This window comes from Tachypleus tridentatus, chromosome 4 (assembly GCF_004210375.1).
Source record: "Tachypleus tridentatus isolate NWPU-2018 chromosome 4, ASM421037v1, whole genome shotgun sequence".
NCBI lineage: Eukaryota > Metazoa > Arthropoda > Merostomata > Xiphosura > Limulidae > Tachypleus > Tachypleus tridentatus.
Genome location: NC_134828.1, coordinates 107,861,559 through 107,885,810, shown reverse-complemented (window position 1 = coordinate 107,885,810; position 24,252 = coordinate 107,861,559). Strand labels below are relative to the sequence as shown.

Sequence of the window (24,252 nt, the reverse complement as noted above, 5' to 3'; positions counted from 1 at the left end):
AGGCATCAATTGCTGCCAGTCTGGGATGTTATCGTAACCTGTTCTACCCTCATTTTACCTCTGTGTGCTTCCTGTTTCACCTCTCATTTTAATGCAGTATTTCTTCCATATCCTGGCCTGAGATCATCTTAGGTCAGATAATTTCATCCTCAATGTTACCATGTCCTTGTACTACTACTCCTCTCTTATCCTTTAACTGGATCATGCTTTACCTCCTCTAAGTTTATGATGTACAGATCTCCCTTCTCCTATTTAGTTGTTCTCAATTTCTCATTTTTGCCCTCCTCCTCATCTGAATGGACTCCTCTGTCCTGTTTGTACCCTCCATTGTTATATTGTTTGCTTGTATTCATTCTAGGGGGTTCTCATTTCTAACTGTTTCTCCTTTTGCAACCTTCATCTTCATGTGATCTTTTTCCAGTTAGCCTAACCACTTTTATTTGATATTTGATCCAGTGACTTATTTCTCCTTGTCTCCTTCCTGGTGTGATCGCTTTTACATTTCTTCTTATCAACTACATCATCTCCCCTTCTCCCTTGCCTCTAATCTTTATTGGTAATTGGAGGAGATTCTACTGTAGGGCATGTGGAGGACTTTACACACTTTCATCTTCTACATTTTACCACATTACTTTTCTTCTCATTGGGGTATCACATACTGTCTGTGGCTCTTCTCCCAATGTTGGCACAGCTATATGCACAAGGTAAGTCTTTAATAATGTTTTCTTTTTGTTCTGGGTCCCCTGCTTCAGCTTGACTTTGGATGCCATTCTGTGGCAAGTGTTGCATGACCAGGTATCCTGTTTGCACTCTGAATGGGCTTCACTTGGATGGCTCTAACTACTTGCAGACATCCTTCCATTCATTCTGCACTGTAGACCATGTTGAATTCCATATTTCTGTGTCTGTGTATGCTCACCCTTGAGGTGGAGTGTTTCACAAGATAATTTGAGTACCAATTCCTTTTGATACTTATGTCATAATATTACCAGTCCCAGACTGCACCAACCGTGGATGACATGGGTAAGGCAGAAAGGGATTGCTGCTCATCCCTGCCATGCCTAATTGAATAAATCAGTGGAGTTTACTTTTAAAAATATGGTTTTGTGATCACTCATTGCATTTTTTGAGTGGTGCAGTCCCTCTAGACTCCCCATCATACTTTTCCCCTTTTATTCCAGTGAAATATGAGAGTCTTTACCACTTACTAGTTCCAAGCTGCTGGGGTGGTTGACCATGGAAACAACCTGCTGGATCAGTTTCACAAAGATGGCTATATCCATTCAGTTCAGAGTAGGGTGGTGGTGGTTTACCACTGTAAAGGGAGTTACAAGGTCCTATGGATGGGTATTTTCCTGGAGTTGAAACTTCCCTGCACAATTCATTCCGTCACTTGGGTGCCCTCCTTCTACCCTTGCATGAATGTCAATTCCCAGCAAGTGAGGTTTTGGAGATTGAGTGAACCAAGCATACAAGTCCTTGCACAGATTTTGTGTTGTCCATCTTTCCCTCTTGATGTAATGGGTCACAGGTCTTCATGGCATGTTATGGCTTCTGTCCTGGGTTGTCCCTCGTTATGAGGTTGATGACTTGGGCAATTTTCAGATCTGTTCCTGGTTGAAAGGGTGAAGTGCATGTGATGGATTTCCTTCAGATTCTGGAGGACACATTCTTGTGTCCTTAGCATTAGATTGCACTGGGGGTTCCTGGAGTCTGATTGGTTTCCACTGGTCTCCAGGACTTGAGGTGAAAATGTTATAGGTTCTCACCCTACCATTGCAAGGATGTCAATACCCAGCAAGTAAGGTTTTGGATTTAGTTCACTTGCTGAGTGCAGTCCATCACACCCTAGCTGCTTATACACCTTGGAGAACATAATCTATTACCTGCCTACCCATGTAGGGTTGAGTGACTTTGTTTCTTTTATGTCTCTTTGTTACACCATCTTCTCCCACGTGAATGTTCTTTCTTCCTGTTCTATCATATCTTGTCCTTCTAACATTATCACTCCTTGTGGCAAAGAGATACTTGGCTCAGATGTGGTGGGGTGCCTCTTGTCAGATGTTCTAATCCATTAAATGCTATCTTTTGGATGCTTTTGAGGGATACACATGTGCTTCCCTCACACCAATCCTTCCTCCAATTCAGTGTGGGATTGAAGCTATTCTTGTGAGTGGAGGAAGAGTACCATATCAGAAGTTGTAATTTTTCTAAAGACATGTTGGAACTTTGGATTCCAACAAAGGGAGTATTAAAGGCTTGTGGCATGCATTGAAAAACAACTTTGAAAATAGAGGTCAGCACAAAATCAGAAAACTAATGTTGTGAAGGAAGGAAAGTTCTGATCAGAAATACATTTTAATTTAGGAAAATTATAACTTTTGTGTTGACTGTTAAAAAAGTAGGATAACCAAGAAGGAAGTAAGAGGATTATTAATGTGGTCTATAAGAATGATTTAGAGAATCAACAAACATTACTGTAGAGAAGGATTAGTAAAAAAAAGTAAAGTAACTCTAACCCAATTTCTGTAAGTAGTTATAGATAAAGTAGTTGTAAATTATACATGAAATATATATAAATATTAATAAAAATTTTTCATTTCATTTATTAGTTCAAGCCCTACATTTAGTCCTCATGTTCCCTGTCATAGGACGAGTGCTTTAGCTTGTGTATATATGTAACAATTTATATCTAATTCTGTTGTAATAATGAATCATAATACCAATTAAGTACAAGTAAAAAGAACATTGTTTGTGTTAAACAACATGCTAGTCAAGGTTGACTCTCAGCTAACTGAGATTTTTGAATCTGTATACATGGCATTTCTTGTAATTTTATGTAGAGTTGGTCCTTCTCCAACACAATGGATTTGTTTCTCGAGCAATCAATGTTAGGCATATCCATGTTGGATGAGCTTGGTACCTTATAGGATTAATAGGGGTGCAGAAACACAGCCACATCAAGTCTCTGATAAATGTTTATATATGTGTTTTTTACACATAAATGAAAAGCCATACCTATACAGTATTGTATGTGAAATATAAAATCTTAAACATAATAACTTTCAAGTTATAATCTACACCTGTAAGTAAAATAATATAATATTGCATTTTATGGTAACACCCACCTATGAATAATGGAGATGAAGACATTTCATTGATGAGAAGAAGACTTGCAACAATGATGATAACAGATTTGGAGGCTGAGAGGTTATTTTAAAATCAGTGGATCATTGGAAAATTTGGCCTCAGACTGTAAAGAAATAGATGTAGAAGTCATTGGGATGGGTTCATAAAGTATTATAATGGCTGAATTAGGCTTCATAAAGTCAGTAATTTCTAGATGTTTGGGTTTTTTTCACAAATTTTTCAATATTTCTCTGTTGGTTGCTAATGCTTCTCTCCATTGTGGGACATGGGATTCATGTCTACAACAATTTCTGTGATACACGTCTACCTTACATAAAAACTGGACACAGCCTTTGCTCTGAGGATGGGTTTAGCAGGTTCTGTCTCTTCAGCACCTTCATCACTATCACTGTTGCTGGAGGCTATTAGTGTTTCAAGTTCTACATTTTTTGGCTCTTGTTAATGGAATTCCAGGAGCTCAACCACATCCTCACATCTCATATTATCAAATCCGTCACCTCTGATTTCTTTAGCAAGTCTCACAATATTGACCACAATTATAGAAAGGGCAGGAAATCATTCATGACTTCAGTCCAAAGATAATGTTAGCATGTATTTATGGTAGACTATTTCACCTCATCCCTTGACATTTTGATGATATTAATACAGTCCTTAATTTTTTGGAAACAGTGGATTCTATAGTTTGGATTGCACGTTGGTAGACATTCCTTGTGTAATAAGGTTGGTATGTCTTTATTACTGCTTGGTTCATCAGTTGCAGGATGGATGTGGTATTGAGAGGAAAAAATATTATCTCCACATCAGTATGGATGATTGCAGTGTGTTAGGGTCATGGACAAGGACATTATCCAAAACTAGAAGAACCATAAAGATGAGGTTCTTCTTTGCTAGATATTCTTTAACCTCATGCAAAAAATGATTTTGCAACCAGTCATTGAACAATGTCCTAGTTATCAAAGCCTTTTTACTTCTACACTAAACAGGCAAATGTTACTTATTCTTGCTTTTTAAGGTATGTGGGTTTGTGGAGTGGTACACTAACATAAGCTTGCATTTAAAGTCACGCTGTACATTCCTGCAAAAAAAGCAGTGTGAGTCTGATCTTAAAGGCCTTAAACCCAGATGCTACCTTGATGCTGCACGTTCAGTTGCCCATCTTCTTATCAAATAGCACTATCTTATCTACATTAAACATCTGCTAAGGAACATATCCTTTTTTCCTTACTGAATTCAAGGAACCACAGTTTGAACCATGCAGCTGTATTGCTATTGACTGATCAAGTTGCATGTCATGCAGGTTGAACCATCGCTGTTGACTGATCAAGTTGCACGTCATGCAGGTTGAACCATTGCCGTTGACTGATCAAGTTGCACGTCATGCAGGTTGAACCATTGCCGTTGACTGATCAAGTTGCACGTCATGCAGGTTGAACCATTGCTATTGACTGATCAAGTTGCATGTCATGCAGGTTGAACCATTGCTATTGACTGATCAAGTTGCACATCATGCAGGTTGAACCATTGCTTAAATTTGGTAAACTAGTCTTTACTTGTCTGAAACTCACTTGCATCTGCAGCACACTATATTAAAAATTAAAAGTATCAAACCTATAAAAACTTTCAACAAATACAAAAAAGAGATGTGGTCAGTCAAATTGACCAAGCCAGTGTTGAGAGAGTGGTAATAATTGCTCATACATTTGTGTGTTGGATGAACCATGCATGATCAAATTTTTTATGTATGGTAGATAATTGGTTGCTTTTATTTTTGTCTGCATAAGCAAATTCATGTTGGTGAACTCACATTGTAGGAAAATCTACTGTATGTACTTTTTATATATTGAGCATTTAAACTTACAAAAATACATTTCTAAGTTAGTATGTATATATATATTTCTGTTGTTGTTGTAATCATATTTCATTATTGGCTTGATTGAGCATCTCTCAATTGTTATAGCATGATTATCCAATTTACTGTAAACCTGGTGGAGCAAATGGAAACTATATAATGTATGCCAGTGCAACCTCTGGGGATCGGCCAAATAACAACAAATTTTCAAGCTGTAGCATTGGCAATATCAGTACAGTTCTCCATGCAGTTTTTGAAGAAGATGGAAAGTTTAACTGTTTTTCAGGTATGAGTGCATTTGTGATAGTTTTGTAACTAACAAAACTAAATTAGAAGCTTTGGCTTTTTCACAAATAGATTTTGCATTAATATTTTTTCGAGTAAAAAAAGACTATAAATGTAAAATGTGAAACAAAGGATATCCAAAATTATAATTTTGTGGTACTGTATATTATAATTACTGAATTTATCATTGTCATACTTATTTCCAATAAACATTATAATAGAAAATGTCTTTATTGAATAAATCCAACCAAAAATGATTATCTTATGAGTGTTGTATAAATGAAGCTACTCAGTTTGAGTGTCAGAATATAAACTTTTGAAAATGTGGAATATGTTTTTTTACCTCTGCCTGTCTAGAAGTTAATGGGTCTTTCTGTGGAAACAAGATAGTTGAGGAAGGAGAGGAATGTGATTGTGGTTGGGATATAATTGAATGTGAAGAACAGTGTTGTTATCCAAAGAAAATAGATCCATTCCTTGATTATGAACCAGATGCTAAACCTTGTATGCTAAGACCTGGTAAAAAAGTGTAGGTGGGTTTACAGTTGTAACAGCTAATGAATCATTGGTGATGTAAACTTTATTTTCAGAGTTGAAGTCTTAGAAGCGTTAGTTTTAAAACAACAATTATTTACAATATTTTTTGTATAAAGTTTCTTAGTGATGATGAGTACTACTGTAAAAGAAATGGTTACGTTTTTTAATGAATAATAGTTCACTGAAATGACTGTAATCAGATTAAGTGATTTAAATCTCTGGTAGGTTAGTCTATTGATATTTTCACTTTAGTATAAAAAATTGTCTTTCTTTAAATATTTGGATCAAGATATTCTTAACAAATTTGTATAAAAATCTATTCTGCAGTAATGATTTTTGTTTGTTTGTTTGGAAATTTCGCACAAAGTTACTCGAGGGCTATCTGCACTAGCCGTCCCTAATTTAGCAGTGTAAGACTAGAGGGAAGGCAGCTAGTCATCACCACCCACCGCCAACTCTTGGGCTACTCTTTACCAACGAATAGTGGGATTGACCGTCACATTTTATACACCCCCACGGCTGGGAGGGCGAGCATGTTTAGCGCGACGCGGGCGCGAACCCACGACCCTCGGATTACAAGTCGCACGCCTTACGCGCTAGGCCATGCCGGGCCCTTCTGCAGTAATGATCAGTCATACATAAGCTATTTGAATCCTTTATTCATATTATAATTTTGAAACATTTTTATAGGGAATTCATTTTTAATTTATCGTGAATCCAGTTTCAATTTTAGATTTTAGCTACAAGATGTTTAATTGCATTTTATATACTTACTGTTGTGTATGTATGCATAAACTACACAAGTTATCAGGTTTTTTATCTTATTTTAGGACTGAATTTTGCAGTTGTTGTAATTTTTTTGCATCGTGTTCTAGGATCATTGACTAGACTTGTATTTTAAGTGATTTTGGCAACTGAATAATGAATTATACAATAATCGTATTTTAATTAGAAGAGACGTAAAAAAAAAGTTAAGCACATTGATACAAGCTAAAATGTAACGTAACGTTTTTGGTGTAGAAGATATGTCAGATGGTGATTTAATTACCTATAAATTTAATGTTTACAGCTCTATGGTCACCTAATATATAAGATTATCTTCTAGTGTTTAAATAGGTTACAAAGTATTGATATTACAAACAATTATATCTAATTAATGAGGGTTTATACAGGCACTTGAAAAGCCTTTAAAATGTTTAAAAATGACTTTTTTTAAAAATAAGATCACTGAAACCTTGGTGTATATTTTAGTGTTGAATTTTAGAAAAATCCTTTAAAGTGGTGACGTCCAGAAAAAGTGATGAATGGTCATCTCTTCTGTAAAAACAGTTTCCAGCTATCATAATGCAATGATACCTAAATTCATTTCTGTTGTATGTCTTATGTAACACTCATTATTATTTGTAGTTCAAAAGACACGAATTACACAGAGATATTTGAAATTCATGCTATTGATACTGTCCAAGTCATCCAAAAAGAAAATCTTGAAATTTAAACTTTTAAAGTTTTAATTGCTGTTATCAAAACGTAGTTGAAATTAGTTTCATAATCTTATGAAACTAAATTTAATAAAAATAGGATGAATATAAAAGCCAAGAGTTTAATCTTTATTATTAACAGTGCCTTGTAAGAACTAATAACACTAATTGCAGTAAAATGAGGTGTGATAGAAGATATATCCCTCCTGGCAAGAGGTAAAAGTTTAAATCTTACTTTTACAAAACCTATTGTCATTAGAGCCATTGAGAAAATGTTACACATACTCAACAGGGACTATCATGACTGCATGTGAATGTGTACTCTGTTTATAGTAAACTTTTGCTGATTGAAATTTGAAGTTTTGTTTCTCAGCTGATCTGTATATTTGAAATATAATTTTCGTACATTAAATTTTCATAAAACACTGATATTTTACTTCTAAAACACAAGCTGGTTATTGTATGTAGAGTTGTCAGATAGTCTGCTTCTCAAATAGATGAAGCACTAGGCCAGAAGCACTTGTATAATGTGTACATGTCATTATTTTGAGTCCAAAGAGACTACCAGAAGCACTTGTATAATGTGTACATGTAGTTATTTTGAGTCCAAAGAGACTAGGCCAGAAGCACTTGTACAGTAGGTCAGAACTAGGTCACTTGTACAGTGTGTACATGTAGTTATTTTGAGTCCAAAGAGACTAGGTCAGAAGCACTTGTACACTGTGTACATGTAGTTATTTTGAGTCCAAAGAGACTAGGTCAGAAGCACTTGTACAGTGTGTACATGTCGTTATTTTGAGTCCAAAGAGACTAGGCCAGAAGCACTTGTACAGTGTGTACAGTACATGTAGTTATTTTGAGTCCAAAGAGACTAGGTCAGAAGCACTTGTACAGTGTGTACATGTAGTTATTTTGAGTCCAAAGAGACTAGGTCAGAAGCACTTGTACAGTGTGTACATGTAGTTATTTTGAGTCCAAAGAGACTAGGTCAGAAGCACTTGTACAGTGTGTACATGTAGTTATTTTGAGTCCAAAGAGACTAGGTCAGAAGCACTTGTACAGTGTGTACATGTAGTTATTTTGAGTCCAAAGAGACTAGGTCAGAAGCACTTGTACAGTGTGTACATGTAGTTATTTTGAGTCCAAAGAGACTAGGTCAGAAGCACTTGTACAGTGTGTACATGTAGTTATTTTGAGTCACTTGTACAGGTCAGAAGCACTGTGTGTACATGTAGTTATTTTGAGTCCAAAGAGACTAGGTCAGACTTGTACAGTGTGTACACTAGGTCAAACACTTGTACAGTGTGTACATGTAGTTATTTTGAGTCCAAAGAGACTAGGTCAGAAGCACTTGTACAGTGTGTACATGTAGTTATTTTGAGTCCAAAGAGACTAGGTCAGAAGCACTTGTACAGTGTGTACAGTGTGTACTGTAGTACAGAGACATGTAATTTTGAGTCTACATTGTCATGTAGTTATTTTGAGTCAAAGAGACTAGGTCAGAAGCACTTGTACAGTGTGTACATGTAGTTATTTTGAGTCCAAAGAGACTAGGTCACACTTGTACATGTAGTTATTTTGAGTCTAGGTCAGAAGCACTTGTACAGTGTGTACATGTAGTTATTTTGAGTCCAAAGAGACCTACATTTCACACTCCTCGTTATATTATGTGAAGCACATAAACTGAGGCCTATTGTGAAAATAAAAGTTTCTATATTTCTCTTTTTGAGCATTGTTGTACAAATGATATATATATATATATATTTCATGTACATGTATGTTTATAATTTTCCTTCCTAATTCATACATAGCTTCTAGTGATAGAAATAAGTTTGTAATATACATCATTACAAAAGCTTTTTACACAATATTACAGTAGTTTTGGAGCCTCTCTATAGTGTAGTAGTTCATATTGCTACCTTCATTCAAGTTCTATCTCATAATATGTGGCTTCTCATGAAGCTGTCACATCTAAATTGGTTCCCACCTACCTGTGTGTTTTCCATAAGGCATGTAGTGTATGAGTGTAACATGTTATGTTTTTTGACAGCCATGTTTTGCAGTATTTCATATGCACTGTGCTTGGTGATTTGACAAGAATATCTTCATTCTGTTGGTGCTTAATGACGGTTATATCATAGAAGCTACAATTATTGTTGATAAATATATCATAGAAGCTACAATTATTGTTGATAAATATATCATAGAAGCTAAATTATTGTTGATAAATATATCATAGAAGCTACGATTATTGTTGATAAATATATAATAGAAGCTACAATTATTGTTGATAAATATATAATAGAAGCTACAGTTGTGCCACTTTTCTAGAAAGAAATTATTTTTATGTTGCCTATTGGTATCTAGGGCACAAGGATGGCTTTTTATGTTTCCTTTTATATTTGTGGCTTCTCATTTATTATAAACTTTGCTTACCATGATTAGGGTAGGACTTATTGGAAGTCTCTTTTTGGATGTTTTAATGCCCTGGGATGATCCACATTCCTTTGTTTTTGATTGTCATTCAGTACAAGAGGATGTCTAAACTTTGGTCATTTTGTTTCCTTACTCTGAACACACATGTATATATGATCTGAGTGTATGAATACTTTGCATCAGAAAGAGCAATTACATACTTTTCCCAAAAACTGTTAACAAAATTCCAGACTTTTCCAAACATAGTTCTGATTCATGTCATTTCACTGTGACTTTATGCTGGCTGTGGTTGTAACATAATATGTAGATTTGCTTAATCAAAAGTTTTTTGATATAATGTACTTTACTCTCTGTATTTGTATTTGAGGATTGTTCTACTTTGAGAGTATAAATTGAAATGTTCCTAAATTTAACAAATAACTTTTCTCTCTACAATGCAGAAGTATGATGGCTGTAAAGATCTGCTGTGTACGTAATGTTTTCCTGAGGAGTCAGCAGTAATAAATGAAGAATTAATAGTAGAGATTTTCTACCTGTAGCATTAGGTGAAGTTAATAATGAAGACTTAGCTGGTATCCAGTAGCTAGTCCATACTAATATGTCATGTATACTGCTCAATTACAACACCTCATTTACTGAGCTATATGGCACTAAAACTTAAAAAGAAAAGCATTGAAGGTTTACCCATTGTACAGTAAATGAATACAACAATATAGGCTTGCACAATTAATATTAAGTTTGTTCTTTATTAGTATAGAGTGATAGTAGTGATAGTAACCAACATTGAGAAGTACTATTTTGCATAGAATTTGGGTGCAATCACTTAGAACGTTGCAAGTCATTAGTCTTCATAGCATACAAACATAGTAGTGGGCTTTGTTTGGTGTCAGCTCTAGAACTTTACCTTTTTTATACAAGTGAAGTTAAACATATCTCGCTGCTGCATTGATATTATAAAGAATGTAGCTAACATCTTTTTATGGCCTGTTCACACTGTTGATTATATTAGTAGCCATATAGAATGTTTTTAATACTAGTACCATTGTTAATATGTTGGTAGAGCTGCTTGAGTTATGCATGCAACTAACCATAGATTATCTGTAGTTCTCCTAATTAATAATTAATTACCATGTTGCTTAATAGAAGTTATTCAAAATGTGTGTGTATAGGTAAGTTAACATTAAATAAACACTAAAACAAATACTAGTTATACATATGGCTGTATTACAGACACTTTGTCCAGGAGACTTTCAATACAACCTCTTAACTAACTTAAAGGTGAAATAAACATTTCAGACTGTGTATGCAAGGAACCTGGCTTGCTACGTAGGTACTTATACTTCAGTTTACCAATGGGAACATTAGGTAATATTCTAGATAAGGTGCTTTAACAAATATATCTGATTATCCAAACCTGTAAAATAACACAAGTAAAGAACTACATCTACTTCTTTGCCATCATATAGCCCAAGTAAAGGCCCTTGTTGCAAGGAATCCTGTGATTTTGAGGAGAAGAATATAAAATGTCGAGATGAGTCTGAGTGCAGCAAGGAAGCCCTTTGTGAATATCCTTTTATGGAAGTGATCTGGGGATTTTTTAAAATTACTGAATTGATTAAAAGTTATTGAATAACTTTGATTTTCATGCTATAGCTGGTGTGCAAGGTAACTGATGTTCGAAAACTGTATGAACTTGTAATTGACATACAAGATTAAAATTATACCGTTGGTTTCTACGTGATGAGAAGGTACTTTGAATTTTAATTTAAGTTTTAATAAAGAATAGTTTCTTCAAGTGAGCAGCCAATAAAGTTTGTGACTGTACATAAATAAACCTCAATGTATAATTTCTTACTGCTGATAGGTTTAAAGATTTGAGTAACATACTTTATGTAATGTTTTCATATAAGGGAACAAGTATGTCTCGTTAAAATTGTATTTACCGTGACTGGTTGATACTGGTTTAATAGCTGATTGTCCAGACTCATCACCAAAAGCTAACAAAACTGTATGTAATGGAGAAACCCAGGTTTGTTGGAATGGTCAGTGTGTCGGTTCAATATGTGAAAAATACAACTTAGAAGAGTGCTTTCTGACTGAAAACATCAGTGAAAAAGAAGGAATGTGTGATGTGGCTTGCAAGGAACCTATAGGTTTGTTAATTTATCTATTTTACTTGTTTGACATTTCTTAATCTTTTGTATTAAATAATACTTTATCTTAGCATTAGTTTTCATTTTTGACATTAATTCTGCATAACCATGTCTTTCATCTTTTTAGATCTGTAGTTCAAAACTTTTAAATCATGATATTGAAGTATAAACACAATAACTGTTTCAATCATAAGTAAAAATAAAGTAGAGTGTTATAAAAATAATTAATTTTTGTTCCTTTCACCAAGGTCATCAGTGTAAATTATGTAGCTTTTTTTATTAAATACCTCAGACTGCCATATACTTAAGGTGGCTTTTAGTGACTTGGCTAGTAAAGTATTGTCATTTGGTAGTAACATAAATTAATACTTTCTGTATCTATTCAAGGTATGAATATTTTAGAAATCAAGTATATCCAGAGTTTATTGCTTTTTATTTCATGAAATTCAATGGCTTTTGTTTAATTAAGTTAAATAATCAAAATTTTTCAGAACATTCATTTGACATTTAGTGAAAATTTTCCTTACTCTGCCTTCTACTGTTACTAGCAGGTGGTCATACATCTTTGAAAAATGCAGTAAGGTGCAACATGATTTTGGTGTGGTTACGTGAGTTTTTATTTTTGTGTTAATGGTCAATTTGATGCTTTTTTTTTACGTATTGTGTAGACTACAGAGAGTTGAATATATGATATTAAAATTATTTTGAATACACAATCAGCAACTCATGTGAAAACTGTAGCTGATACATAAAGTTACAAAGGAATGGAGTGTATCAGAACTACATTTTGACATTGTTTGATGTTTTTAAGGTAGTTTGATGACACAAAATATTCATATACTTAGGTCATAAAAATGTGTACAGATCAGGGATTTAAAATTTCCAAAATGGAGTTATCTCTTGTATTGAATAGCACTGGAAAACGAAGTAATATGGATTAATATGAAGTACCAGGACCATCCAGAAATATACCTGCAATTAGTTGTATCCATCTTGTGCCATAAGTGGCATTTTGTCTAAGGTGAGATTCTACAGACACAAAAAGCCTGTGACAAAAGCCATCCATGTATCTCGGATATCAGCACAAAACATTATAAAGAAGAATATCTTATCTGGAATAAAGGCAAACAGGATATGAGTTAAACAGTATTAGGTTTCTAATCATACTTCCCATTCAATCTTTGCATTTATCAAGTAACTGCAGAAAGTGACCATTCTATTTCATGTAAAGACGTATGCTGAGTTGCTGGATGCAGCACCTGAGGATTTCTGTATGATCAGATTGTTGAAACCATTTCTTATACACTGAATCAATCTTGTAAAGCAAACAAGGAAATATAGTGTGCTTTGTACATGACAGTCTTATAAGAGAGCCTTTTGCAATTAAAACTTTGCTGTACGACTGTTGTTAAGATGCATGGTCTTCAGATAAAGCATGACTGGACATAGTGTGCTAAAATATTTAACCATGGTCTGTTTTGTGTTCAAAGAACAAAATTTCAAGTTTTGGTAAAACCATTTTGTAGTTGTTTCTGATTACTTATGCTTAGTTAACTGAGACCGATAAAACAATTTTTTTTTTTCTAAAATTAACTTCAATATAAGCACTTATTTTTGAGATCCAAAAATGCCACTAGTATTGGGGGTGCCCAACTGATGACAGAGTGGACAGTAGTGGTGGGCAAATGACAGGCTTAATTAGAATAATTAATTACCTATGAGCATCAGCTTAATGAAATGTAATGCAAAACGTTGATTCTTGATGACGAGAAATTCATTTGAAAATGACCTAGGAAGGTCGAAACGTTGTTCTCTGCTTATCAGTAAAAGTGTTAATACCCATACCAGTCATTCTGAGATACAAAAAGTCGATAATCAGAATTGCAGTTTAACCAATTAATGTCACAGTTATTACTGTTTTCGATTATTCTAACCATCCAAATAAATGAAGTATTGCCATTAGACCTTTTGCTAAATTTGAAGATGAATTAATTAATTAGTATCAAAACATGCAAAAATAATCAACTAACCAAAATAAATATCTCCAGTTGTTGCTATGTATGATTATTTAGTAGCATGAATTACTTTCTTGCTAAAAGTATTTATGCTTTTAAAATAATCGTGTATTTAAATTTAGCTTACCAGTTGGTGAGTATAGTTTGAAGTATCATACGACTTCACCAAACGGTAAATTTACTTGATGTTCTGCTTATTATTATTTAAGAATAATTTGCTGTACTTATACTTTAATAGAGTTACAGTATGATTTCTTTACAGGGAAAAATATGCCTTGTATGAGTATTGACAAGATAAAAGATATTAAGAAATTAAAACTTAGACCAGGCTCACCATGTAACAATTTCAAGGGTTACTGTGACGTGTTTCAAGTGTGTAGATCTGTAGATGCTGAAGGGCCATTAGCTCGACTTAAAAACTTGCTCTTGGATAAAAATACTCTAATGGATATCAAGGAGTTTGTGATGGTAAGGCTAGCATCAGTGTATTACTTTTTAAGTAGTTAAGATGTGGCTACTGTTATGTATATATAGATTTTTGAACACGTATTACACAAGGTGCTGATGATGGTGAGCATGCAGATTTAATAATAAATCCAATAAAAAAAATTTTATCAAATTTATTTTTGCAAAATCTTGCTTCATTATGTTACTAATGTAAAAACTTTGTATAGATCAGTTTTAAATGTTGATTTTGAATGAAAGTTTTAAACTGAGTGAAATTTTGAAGTTTTATCTGTTCTTCTAATAAAAGGCTAACTTTGTTAAAGATATTTAGTGTACAGAATTTGCTGAGGGTTACTTGCCGTTTATAAGAATGATGTGCTGGACTTGAAACTGCATGGGCTTCCCTCATTTTGGAGATTGTTCAAGCTGGTGACAACGGTTTTACGTTTGTGCTTCACACTACAGTTTTCATTTCAGCAAGTTTTTTGCAGTATTACATTCCCAGTCTTGGACCACATGTCTTGAGAAACTTTTTTCTAAATCTTCCATTTTATGAGAATACTGGCTTCCAGAGCCATGTTTGACCAGATTATGGACACAAAACTACAGTAACATTGTATAAGAAGACTTGACAGGTACATAGTCCAGGTTTTACACAGGTCCTTAAAGTCCTGAAGAGTTCTGGAATTGTAATTAGTGAAATTCAAATATGATAACTTACCTCTTTTCAACATTATAGCTTTTCTCAGCAAATGCTCCCTCTACATGTAAAAATTGTTGTTTGTCACTAGCCTTGTGCACCCACCTACATCTACGTGCAAGTGTTTTCACGTATCACAGCTGATTTGTTGCCTGCAGATGAGCATACAACACACTCTTAGTGAAGCTGACTCTTTCTGTGCTGTAAAAGCCAATCTTCACTTCTTAGTTGGCATACATAAAACAAATGTTTCACTTTAGTCTTTTTTTGATATTTTGTCTAATTGGTTCAACAAATGACAGTGGTTTTTACATTATGTCTTATTCCTTGGGAATTTCTGGATTGAATTTGTTATATCTAGTCAACGTTTTTTTTTCAATTCTTAAATTAGTGTTACAACTACTACTTCTTTTGTAACACTTGCCACTGTACAACAAATGTAATTTGTGTGGATTTGGGCTTCAGAGTTTGAGTTATGTGATTCCAACCTTCTTTTGCTGCAAATTGGGTTTTGTTGTACGATGTTATATGATTTTTGTATCAGAACCAAATGTATCACTCCTTGGTGTTTCTGGTTTGTAATATGACATTTTGGACACCCTTATCCCACCTCCTTTGTTTGTAGAGCAGTGTAACCATTCCCTTTGTCTCTTTGTTAGCTTACTAATCCTATACAGATTTCAGGGTTCATACTATTTGATTTGTAACCAGCTACATTCTGCGCTCTGCAAAACATTTTTTCCTGGGCTTTCAAACCTTTGAGTCTTTCATTCAGGCATCGGGATCATACTAAAAATGTAATGTAACTTTCCCAGACCCATTTTTCTCATTTGCATCTTCCACTTCCCAATTTTCTTCTTTACCCTTTCTTACACACCTCTTTCTCACCATGTCCTCATCAGGCTTCTGTGAGTTTTTTGAGGAGACTTATACCCTCCTTTTTTTCTCTCTTATTTCATACCTAAATATTTGGTTGTATGCACTGTTTACTCTAGTGTGTCTCCTTCCTCCATTTCTTTCTTGCCATTCGTTTGGAGCCTAATTGACAACTGTTAGTGTTTTGGAGTCTTCCTGTTTTATTGGAGTCCATAGTGTTACCTTCTTGTTGATTTTCCTGTTAGTTTTTCACATTCCCAACGCTATTATAACCTGTTTCTGTGTCATGCACTCCTCCTTCTTCCCCTTTCCTAGTGCTTCTTTATATGGATAATTTGCACACGTTCACATGTGTGGATAGAATTTTCCTTTTTTCATCCTTCACACATCACAGACCTTTTACTTCCCTCCTCTTTGGAAACACTTTTTTTTTCTCCCCAATGTCTGTCAGAATTGATAAGGGTTCTTCTCAATTGAGATGCTATAATAATGTTCAATTACCCTTATTTGGGGTTCTATTTCTGGTTGTTTATAAATTGTTATCAGAACAGAGTTGATGTTCCTACAACTATTCTCCAACTTGGACCATTTCATTAAATGCCATGTTCTGACATGGAATTGTTGTTGTTTTTTCACCCTTTTTGGAGTTTTTACTTGAGGCATTTTATTGACCAAGGTGAATGTCTTGGATGCTTATCTTTATATATCCATTTTCCCTTGTATCTCTACATTGTCTTTATTCTGAAATGGTCTTACCTCCTTTCACATAAAACTATCTTAATCCTGATTGCAACTCTAATCATTTCTAAAAACATTTTCACTAATGGTGCAACACTCTTTTATACCCAATCAATTTTACTCCATTTCAGAACATTAGTTGATCATGTGACAACCCTCCACCAATCATATTGTGCAGTCTGTACTATTGCAGCTAGCTTCCTCTACTATTCTAGAATAATCCTCACTTTCTTGATTCACATTCTAGTGTATAGTCATGTTCTAACTCATTCTCTATCTGACTACAAAATTTTGATTGTGTTTGATTACAAACGTATATCTGTTTCAACTTCTTATGTTTAATTTCTATTGTTTCTGCTTCTTCCTTTAAAAAGTATTTCTCTTTTCTGAATTCTGATTTGTTCATATGAATTGGAGATTTAATATGGCAGATGATAGAATTCCTGAAATAGGAAACAATGGCTCTGACACAAGTCCCCATTTCTCAAGGTTGCTGATGCCTCTAGCTTTAGTTTGTGACTTGTTTGTATCTTACATCTGGTGAACAATTTCTTTTCCGTTAATGTTTTAATTTTTTGTGGATAATGATTTAACTACTGAGTGAAAATTTCTTTCCACAGTACTTTTTAGCTGTTACTGTGTCTCCAAGTAATCTGCTGGGATAGGTATTCTTTTCCAAAGATATCTGTGATAAGTTTTTCAGCATGTATTACACATTCTCAATAGGTGTACTCATGTTTAGCAAGCTTGTGTGGCTGGATCTAATTTCCACAATGAGTAATTTAGGACTTTCATATTTTTCAAGGTGGATTTCACTTTCATGCCCATTGTTTTATAGGTTCTTAGGGTGGGCTTACATGCTCTATACTTTTGGGTCTTTTATGTTATAAGTTCCTTTTGTGATTTTGTACATTATATGTTACTTATTGTTTTATGTCTTTGGTAAAATTTCATTGTTTTGTGGATTTATTATATTTATTAACTTTGCAGACTACAAATTTCTAAGATTTGTTAGTTTGTCAGTAATGAATACTTTCTATAGGTATGTTTAGTTTGGCTTCACTTCATGACAGTTTTGTGTTCTAGATGTTCTATCTGAAGGTTTATGCTTTCAGTTCTGCTCCACTTCTATCAACTTCCCAGATCTCATTCCCTCCTCCTTGGGATTGAAACTCATCCAGTTGTTTTGCTGAGTGTGTTTGAGACCTCCTACATGAAGGAGCCATCAAACAGGTGGTTCCCACTCAATCAGGATTGTAATTCCATTTATTTATTGTCTTCAAAATCATGGAAGATTGGAGACCCATCTTAGACCTTTTCTGGCTGTGTGTCTATCTGGTGACACTTGGCTTCAAAATATAGTCCTACCTTTCACTTTGGTGGGATTTTGGGAAAGCTCTATACATGGGTTGGCTTGTTTAGATGGAGAAGTAATTTCTTCTCCTGACCTATGTTTCATCCTTCTCTGGGTTTTAGATGGAGAAGTAATTTCTTCTCCTGACCCTATGTTTCATCCTTCTCTGGGTTTTTAGATGGAGAAGTAATTTCTTCTCCTGACCCTATGTTTCATCCTTCTCTGGGTTTTTAGATGGAGAAGTAATTTCTTTTCCTGGCCCTATGTTTCATCCTTCTCTGGGTTTTCCTTAATTCCTTCCTTAGTTGGATCCAGCCTTCTCCTTTTCAGTTGCATTTGGTCTATCTCCTTTGAGACTTTGGGCATCAATGGAAGCCCTTTTATATTTTTGGTCATGTTTCTTTGACTGACCTTCAGTGGCATTTACATGATCTGTGGAATTTCTTTTGGGACCCCTCCCTTAGATTCCATTTTTATCCTTTTTCCTTCTTTACAGGTCTTTTTGCCTGGTGGCTCTGCAGAGGCATCACCCTGGCTGGCATTCCTCTTTTTCTTTCTTTTTCCCATTTTGTACCTTCTATCAGATACATCTCATAGGTTGGGAGGCATATATGGATTCTCAAAACATTGCTTGGCATTGGTCAAGTCAAAGTTCCACATCACTCTTTCAGAACTTCTTGCAGTTTGTTGGCTGTTGGATCATTTCCTCACTTTAGTACAAAGCAGGTTGGTTATGATTCATTTTAATCATTTGACTGTTGTCTCTTCTGCCTGTTAACTAGGGGAGCGCCTGATCTTGTTCATTTTGTTTTTGAAAGCTGGTTATTTTCTTCTGGATCCACTCATTGTACATCCATTTACTGAATTTTCATATCTTTGGTGCTTTTATTCCTTTTTTTGATTGATTGGTTATCTTGTTCCAACAAGATTCTCCTGATAGAGTGATCCTCAAGTATTTTGATGGTTATGCTCCTCTACTGGTCACATTTGCCCCCCTCATCAAGGCCCTGACTCTGGTTTCTGTTTCTTATCCGTTGGTTCTGGTAATAAATATCTCTGTATTGGATTTATGATTACAGATATGTCTACTCTCCTATCTTTCTCCTTTCCTGGGTCTTGTTTGTCATCTAAGCCACTCCATATTGAGTCTTTTTCATTGGCCTGTTATGACCTACACAACTTTTGACCCTATTCTTTCACTGCTTCAGCCACCTCCTGTGTTGACTCTTATTTTATTTATATCTCTTCTACTCTGTTATTATTTATTAGGGTTAAACCCTTCATTACTTACACTTTGGCTTCATGCCAGACTTTTGTCTGATCCTTTGTAGGATGGTCTGGATTCTCTACATGTGTGACAGCCCTAATTTCCTGTTTATAAGAGGCAATGCAATAAACTTTTGCTGTCATTAGTCTTTGCACCACTGTTCCTTATCTTCAAGCCCTTGCATTCTTCATCATTCCATATTTCACTTCAATGTCTGACAGTGATATGTTTGTGTCAATCATTGCTGCCTATGGGGAGGTCTTATCCCTCTACCTTCTTTTTTTCCCATTCCTGTCGTGTTTATTCCTATCATGAATGGGATTTCTTTAAGATTGAAATTTCAGTATTGTTCTCCATGCTCTTACTGAATATCCTTTGGAACCAATGACTATCTGTTCCTTATCCCACTTGCTTTACTCCTTTTTGCAGGTAGTTCTTGTAGCTTGGATGTGTTCACTCTCAACATATCAAATAGCTATTACATTCATGTTTTCTTGTTCAAGACCTCAGCATCTTATGAGAGAATCAGCACTTTCATGTCTTTAGTACTCCTTTGTGTTTCTGTTACCATTCATATTGTCTCCTTTGCCTGTTTCAGGGTTTTTGATGTTAATTTACACATATCCCTTCCTTCTTCAGTTCCTGTTCTCACTCCATTTTCTATTAGAATCCTTCTTCCATCTGTGAACCTTACAAGACGAATTTGCAGACTTATTCAGGTGGCTTATTTTTCTTTGTCTTAGGTTTCTCATCATATTTTCATTGCTTGCTCCCACTACATCCATAATATCATTTTATCCCAGCCTGCCTCCTTCCATCATCTTTTATCAAAGATATTCTAGGCTAGAAAGTGGGCTACACCACACACTTTCCTCTCATACTATTTACATTTGGTCATTCTGGATACTAATTGGTGTCTGTTGCCATACCACACACTTCAGTTGAACTTTGAGTAGGTAAGTTTTTCATTTATTTCCTTTTCTTAAAGTGACTCTGTGTTTTGTATAGGATCCTGTTCTGTGGCAAGTGATGCCTGTCTAGGAATACTATTCAGCTGGGGAACTCCCATCTCCTAGATATTGGTTCCCAAGTGATATGGTTTTGAATGGGAGTTGAATCAACCACCAAAATCTACACTGTATGGTCTTTAAGGTCTATTACACCTACCACTGAAATGGGGTGTTTCACAAGACTGCTAGTAGGTTCATCTTTTCAGTATATTGAGTCATAAATATGTCTGTCCCAGAACATATCAACTCATGGACTATTATGAGTAAAGAGGTAATGGATTACTGCCCATCCCTCTATTTCTGATTGCATACAACAGGTTCAGCCTGCTTTTAAAAATAGTTCTGGGATCACTCTACATTTTCTCCGGTTTTTTTCCTGATAGAGAAAACTGCCACCTTTTACTAATGACTGAAAGTATTCTCGTCAACTTAAAAAAAACTAGATATGATATTTTTTCCCACATAATAATAGGGTTCAGGATAGGAAATGCTATGTACCAAGATCACTGTGATTTTAATTAAATAAGTATATTAATGGAGCTCTCTCCCCTTTACTTTCCTCTCAATAATCAGTTGTCTACTTCTCAAGCAAAAGACATTGCATAGTTGGCAATGAACAGCAAACAAAAATATTGTGGAAAAGCATCATCTACAGAAGTTTAGAGGATAATTTAAAGCTTTCTAAATATTGTTTTCTGATAGTGCAATTGCTTATTTTTATGCCTGTAGGAATAGAACATTATAAATGATTAATCATGGTCTTACCTCTTATTTTGTCACCTTCTACTGAATGCAGTGTGGAAAAATGACAGTTATGTTCTAACATTTGACAAATATTTAATCATAATGAATTGATATGCATGTTCAATTCCTGGACAGTCTCATAAACAAGGTGATTACCCATTATGTGGATTCAACTTTCAAAGGCTGTTGAATTCCCATCTATTTCATGATTGATACTGTCCTCTATATATGCAGATTTAAATTTTTCTTACCAATAGCCTTGATACTCCCACATACCCTCATGGTTTTTAATTTGAAGTAGCTTTGTGATACCATGCAAAAACTGTAGTAGCATGTCACAACTGACTCCTATGCATAGCTCAAAACAACTTCTCAACTGGCACTTGTGATATTGGTTTTCACTTGCTTTTTCCTTTATGTAATTTTCAATCAGTACCTCGTTGTTGTTTTTTTTGGAGGGGGTGTTTTTTTTACTCCCTTCCCTCTTAAGTAAGACATATTTGGACCAATATGCTATTCTTTCCCCCTTGCTAGACATTAAGGTTCAGATCAATTGTTTTGCAGGTCAATTATGTTCAGGGGACAATATGCCTCAGACCCCATGAAATATGAAAGCCCATGCTATGGTTTACTATAGGTCTGCATTTCCTTTTTTTAACTCCTAGCAGTTGGCTTCGTTTCTGCTTCTGTCAAGTTCAGATCCAAATACTTTGATAATGCTTCCCAACTTCAATGTTTCTTTATCTGCTTCACCTTATCCTTCATTTTTCATTCTGTTTCCTTCATTTGCCTTCTTTTCGAGGCTTTTCATTGTACCCCTGAGGGTCAAGACTTGCATCCTGCTTTTTGAGGCTTTTCATTGTTCCCCTGAAGGTCAAGACTTGCATCCTTCTTTTTGAGGCTTTTCATTGTTCCCCTGAGAGTCAAGATATGCATCCTTCTTTTTGAGGCTTTTCATTGTTTCCCTGAGGGTCAAGACTTGCATCCTTCTTTTCAAGGCTTTTCATTGTTCTTCTGAGGGTCAAGACTTGCATCCTTCTTTTTGAGGCTTTTCATTGTTTCCCTGAGGGTCAAGACTTGCATCCTTCTTTTCGAGGCTTTTCATTGTTTTTCTGAGGGTCAAGACTTGCATCCTTCTTTTCGAGGCTTTTCATTGTTTTTCTGAGGGTCAAGACTTGCATCCTTCTTTTCGAGACTTTTCATTGTTTTCTGAGGGTCAAGACTTGCATCCTTCTTTTTGAGGCTTTTCATTGTTCCCCTGAGGGTCAAGACTTGCATCCTTCTTTTTGAGGCTTTTCATTGTTCCCCTGAAGGTCAAGACTTGCATCCTTCTTTTTGAGGCTTTTCATTGTTCCCCTGAGGGCCAAGACTTGCATCCTGCTTTTTGAGGCTTTTCATTGTTCCCCTGAGGGTCAAGACTTGCATCCTGCTTTTTGAGGCTTTTCATTGTTGCCCTGAGGGTCAAGACTTGCTTCCTGATTTTTGAGACTTTTCATTGTTCCCCTGAGGGTCAAGACTTGCATCCTGCTTTTTGAGGCTTTTCATTGTTCCCCTGAAGGTCAAGACTTGCATCCTTTTTTTTGAGGCTTTTCATTGTTCCCCTGAGGGTCAAGACTTGCATCCTTCTTTTCAAGACTTTTCATTGTTTTTCTGAGGGTCAAGACTTGCATCCTTCTTTTTGAGGCTTTTCATTGTTCCCCTGAGGGTCAAGACTTGCATCCTTCTTTTTGAGGCTTTTCATTGTTCCCCTGAAGGTCAAGACTTGCATCCTTCTTTTTGAGGCTTTTCATTGTTCCCCTGAGGGTCAAGACTTGCATCCTGCTTTTTGAGGCTTTTCATTGTTCCCCTGAGGGTCAAGACTTGCATCCTGCTTTTTGAGGCTTTTCATTGTTTCCCTGAGGGTCAAGACTTGCATCCTTCTTTTTGAGGCTTTTTATTGTTCCCCTGAGGGTCAAGACTTGCATCCTGCTTTTTGAGGCTTTTCATTGTTCTCCTGAAGGTCAAGACTTGCATTCTTCTTTTTGAGGCTTTTCATTGATCCCCTGAAGGTCAAGACTTGCATCCTTTTTTTTGAGGCTTTTCATTGTTCCCCTGAGGGTCAAGACTTGCATCCTTCTTTTTGAGGCTTTTCATTGTTCCCCTGAAGGTTAAGACTTGCATCCTTCTTTTTGAGGCTTTTCATTGTTCCCCTGAGGGTCAAGACTTGCATCCTTCTTTTTGAGGCTTTTCATTGTTCCCCTGAGGGTCGAGACTTGCATCCTGCTTTTTGAGGCTTTTCATTGTTCCCCTGAGGGTCAAGATGTGCATCCTGCTTTTTGAGGCTTTTCATTGTTTTTCTGAGGGTCAAGACTTGCATCCTTCTTTTCGAGACTTTTCATTGTTTTTCTGAGGGTCAAGACTTGCATCCTTCTTTTTGAGGCTTTTCATTGTTCCCCTGAGGGTCAAGACTTGCATCCTGCTTTTTGAGGCTTTTCATTGTTTCCCTGAGGGTCAAGACTTGCATCCTTCTTTTCGAGGCTTTTCATTGTTTTTCTGAGGGTCAAGACTTGCATCCTTCTTTTCGAGACTTTTCATTGTTTTTCTGAGGGTCAAGACTTGCATCCTTCTTTTTGAGGCTTTTCATTGTTCCCCTGAGGGTCAAGACTTGCATCCTTCTTTTTGAGGCTTTTCATTGTTCCCCTGAAGGTCATGACTTGCATCCTTCTTTTTGAGGCTTTTCATTGTTCCCTTGAGGGTCAAGACGTGCATCCTGCTTTTTGAGGCTTTTCATTGTTTCCCTGAAGGTCAAGACTTGCATCCTTCTTTTTGAGGCTTTTCATTGTTCCCCTGAGGGTCAAGACTTGCATCCTTCTTTTTGAGGCTTTTCATTGTTCCCCTGAGAGTCAAGACGTGCATCTTGCATTTTGAGGCTTTTCATTGTTGCCCTGAGGGTCAAGACTTGTATCTTGCTTTTTGAGGTTTTTCATTGTTCCCCTGAGGGTCGAGACTTGCATCCTGCTTTTTGAGGATTTTCATTGTTTCCCTGAGGGTCAAGACTTGCATCCTTCTTTTCGAGGCTTTTCATTGTTTTTCTGAGGGTCAAGACTTGCATCCTTCTTTTCGAGACTTTTCATTGTTTTTCTGAGGGTCAAGACTTGCATCCTTCTTTTTGAGGCTTTTCATTGTTCCCCTGAGGGTCAAGACTTGCATCCTTCTTTTTGAGGCTTTTCATTG

At 35.6% G+C, this 24,252-nt stretch overlaps 1 protein-coding gene across 1 annotated transcript in view; it reads left to right on the top strand.

The window, feature by feature from the left end:
* LOC143249859 (disintegrin and metalloproteinase domain-containing protein 10-like) overlaps positions 1 to 24,252 on the top strand; it is a 68,116-nt gene that overhangs the window by 34,772 nt on the left and 9,092 nt on the right. Inside the window, exons 10-15 of the mRNA XM_076500420.1 lie at positions 5,108 to 5,285; positions 5,642 to 5,803; positions 8,975 to 8,987; positions 11,202 to 11,300; positions 11,695 to 11,888; positions 14,166 to 14,371. Coding sequence (XP_076356535.1) covers positions 5,108 to 5,285; positions 5,642 to 5,803; positions 8,975 to 8,987; positions 11,202 to 11,300; positions 11,695 to 11,888; positions 14,166 to 14,371 — 852 coding nt within the window. The remainder of the gene's footprint in view (positions 1 to 5,107; positions 5,286 to 5,641; positions 5,804 to 8,974; positions 8,988 to 11,201; positions 11,301 to 11,694; positions 11,889 to 14,165; positions 14,372 to 24,252) is intronic.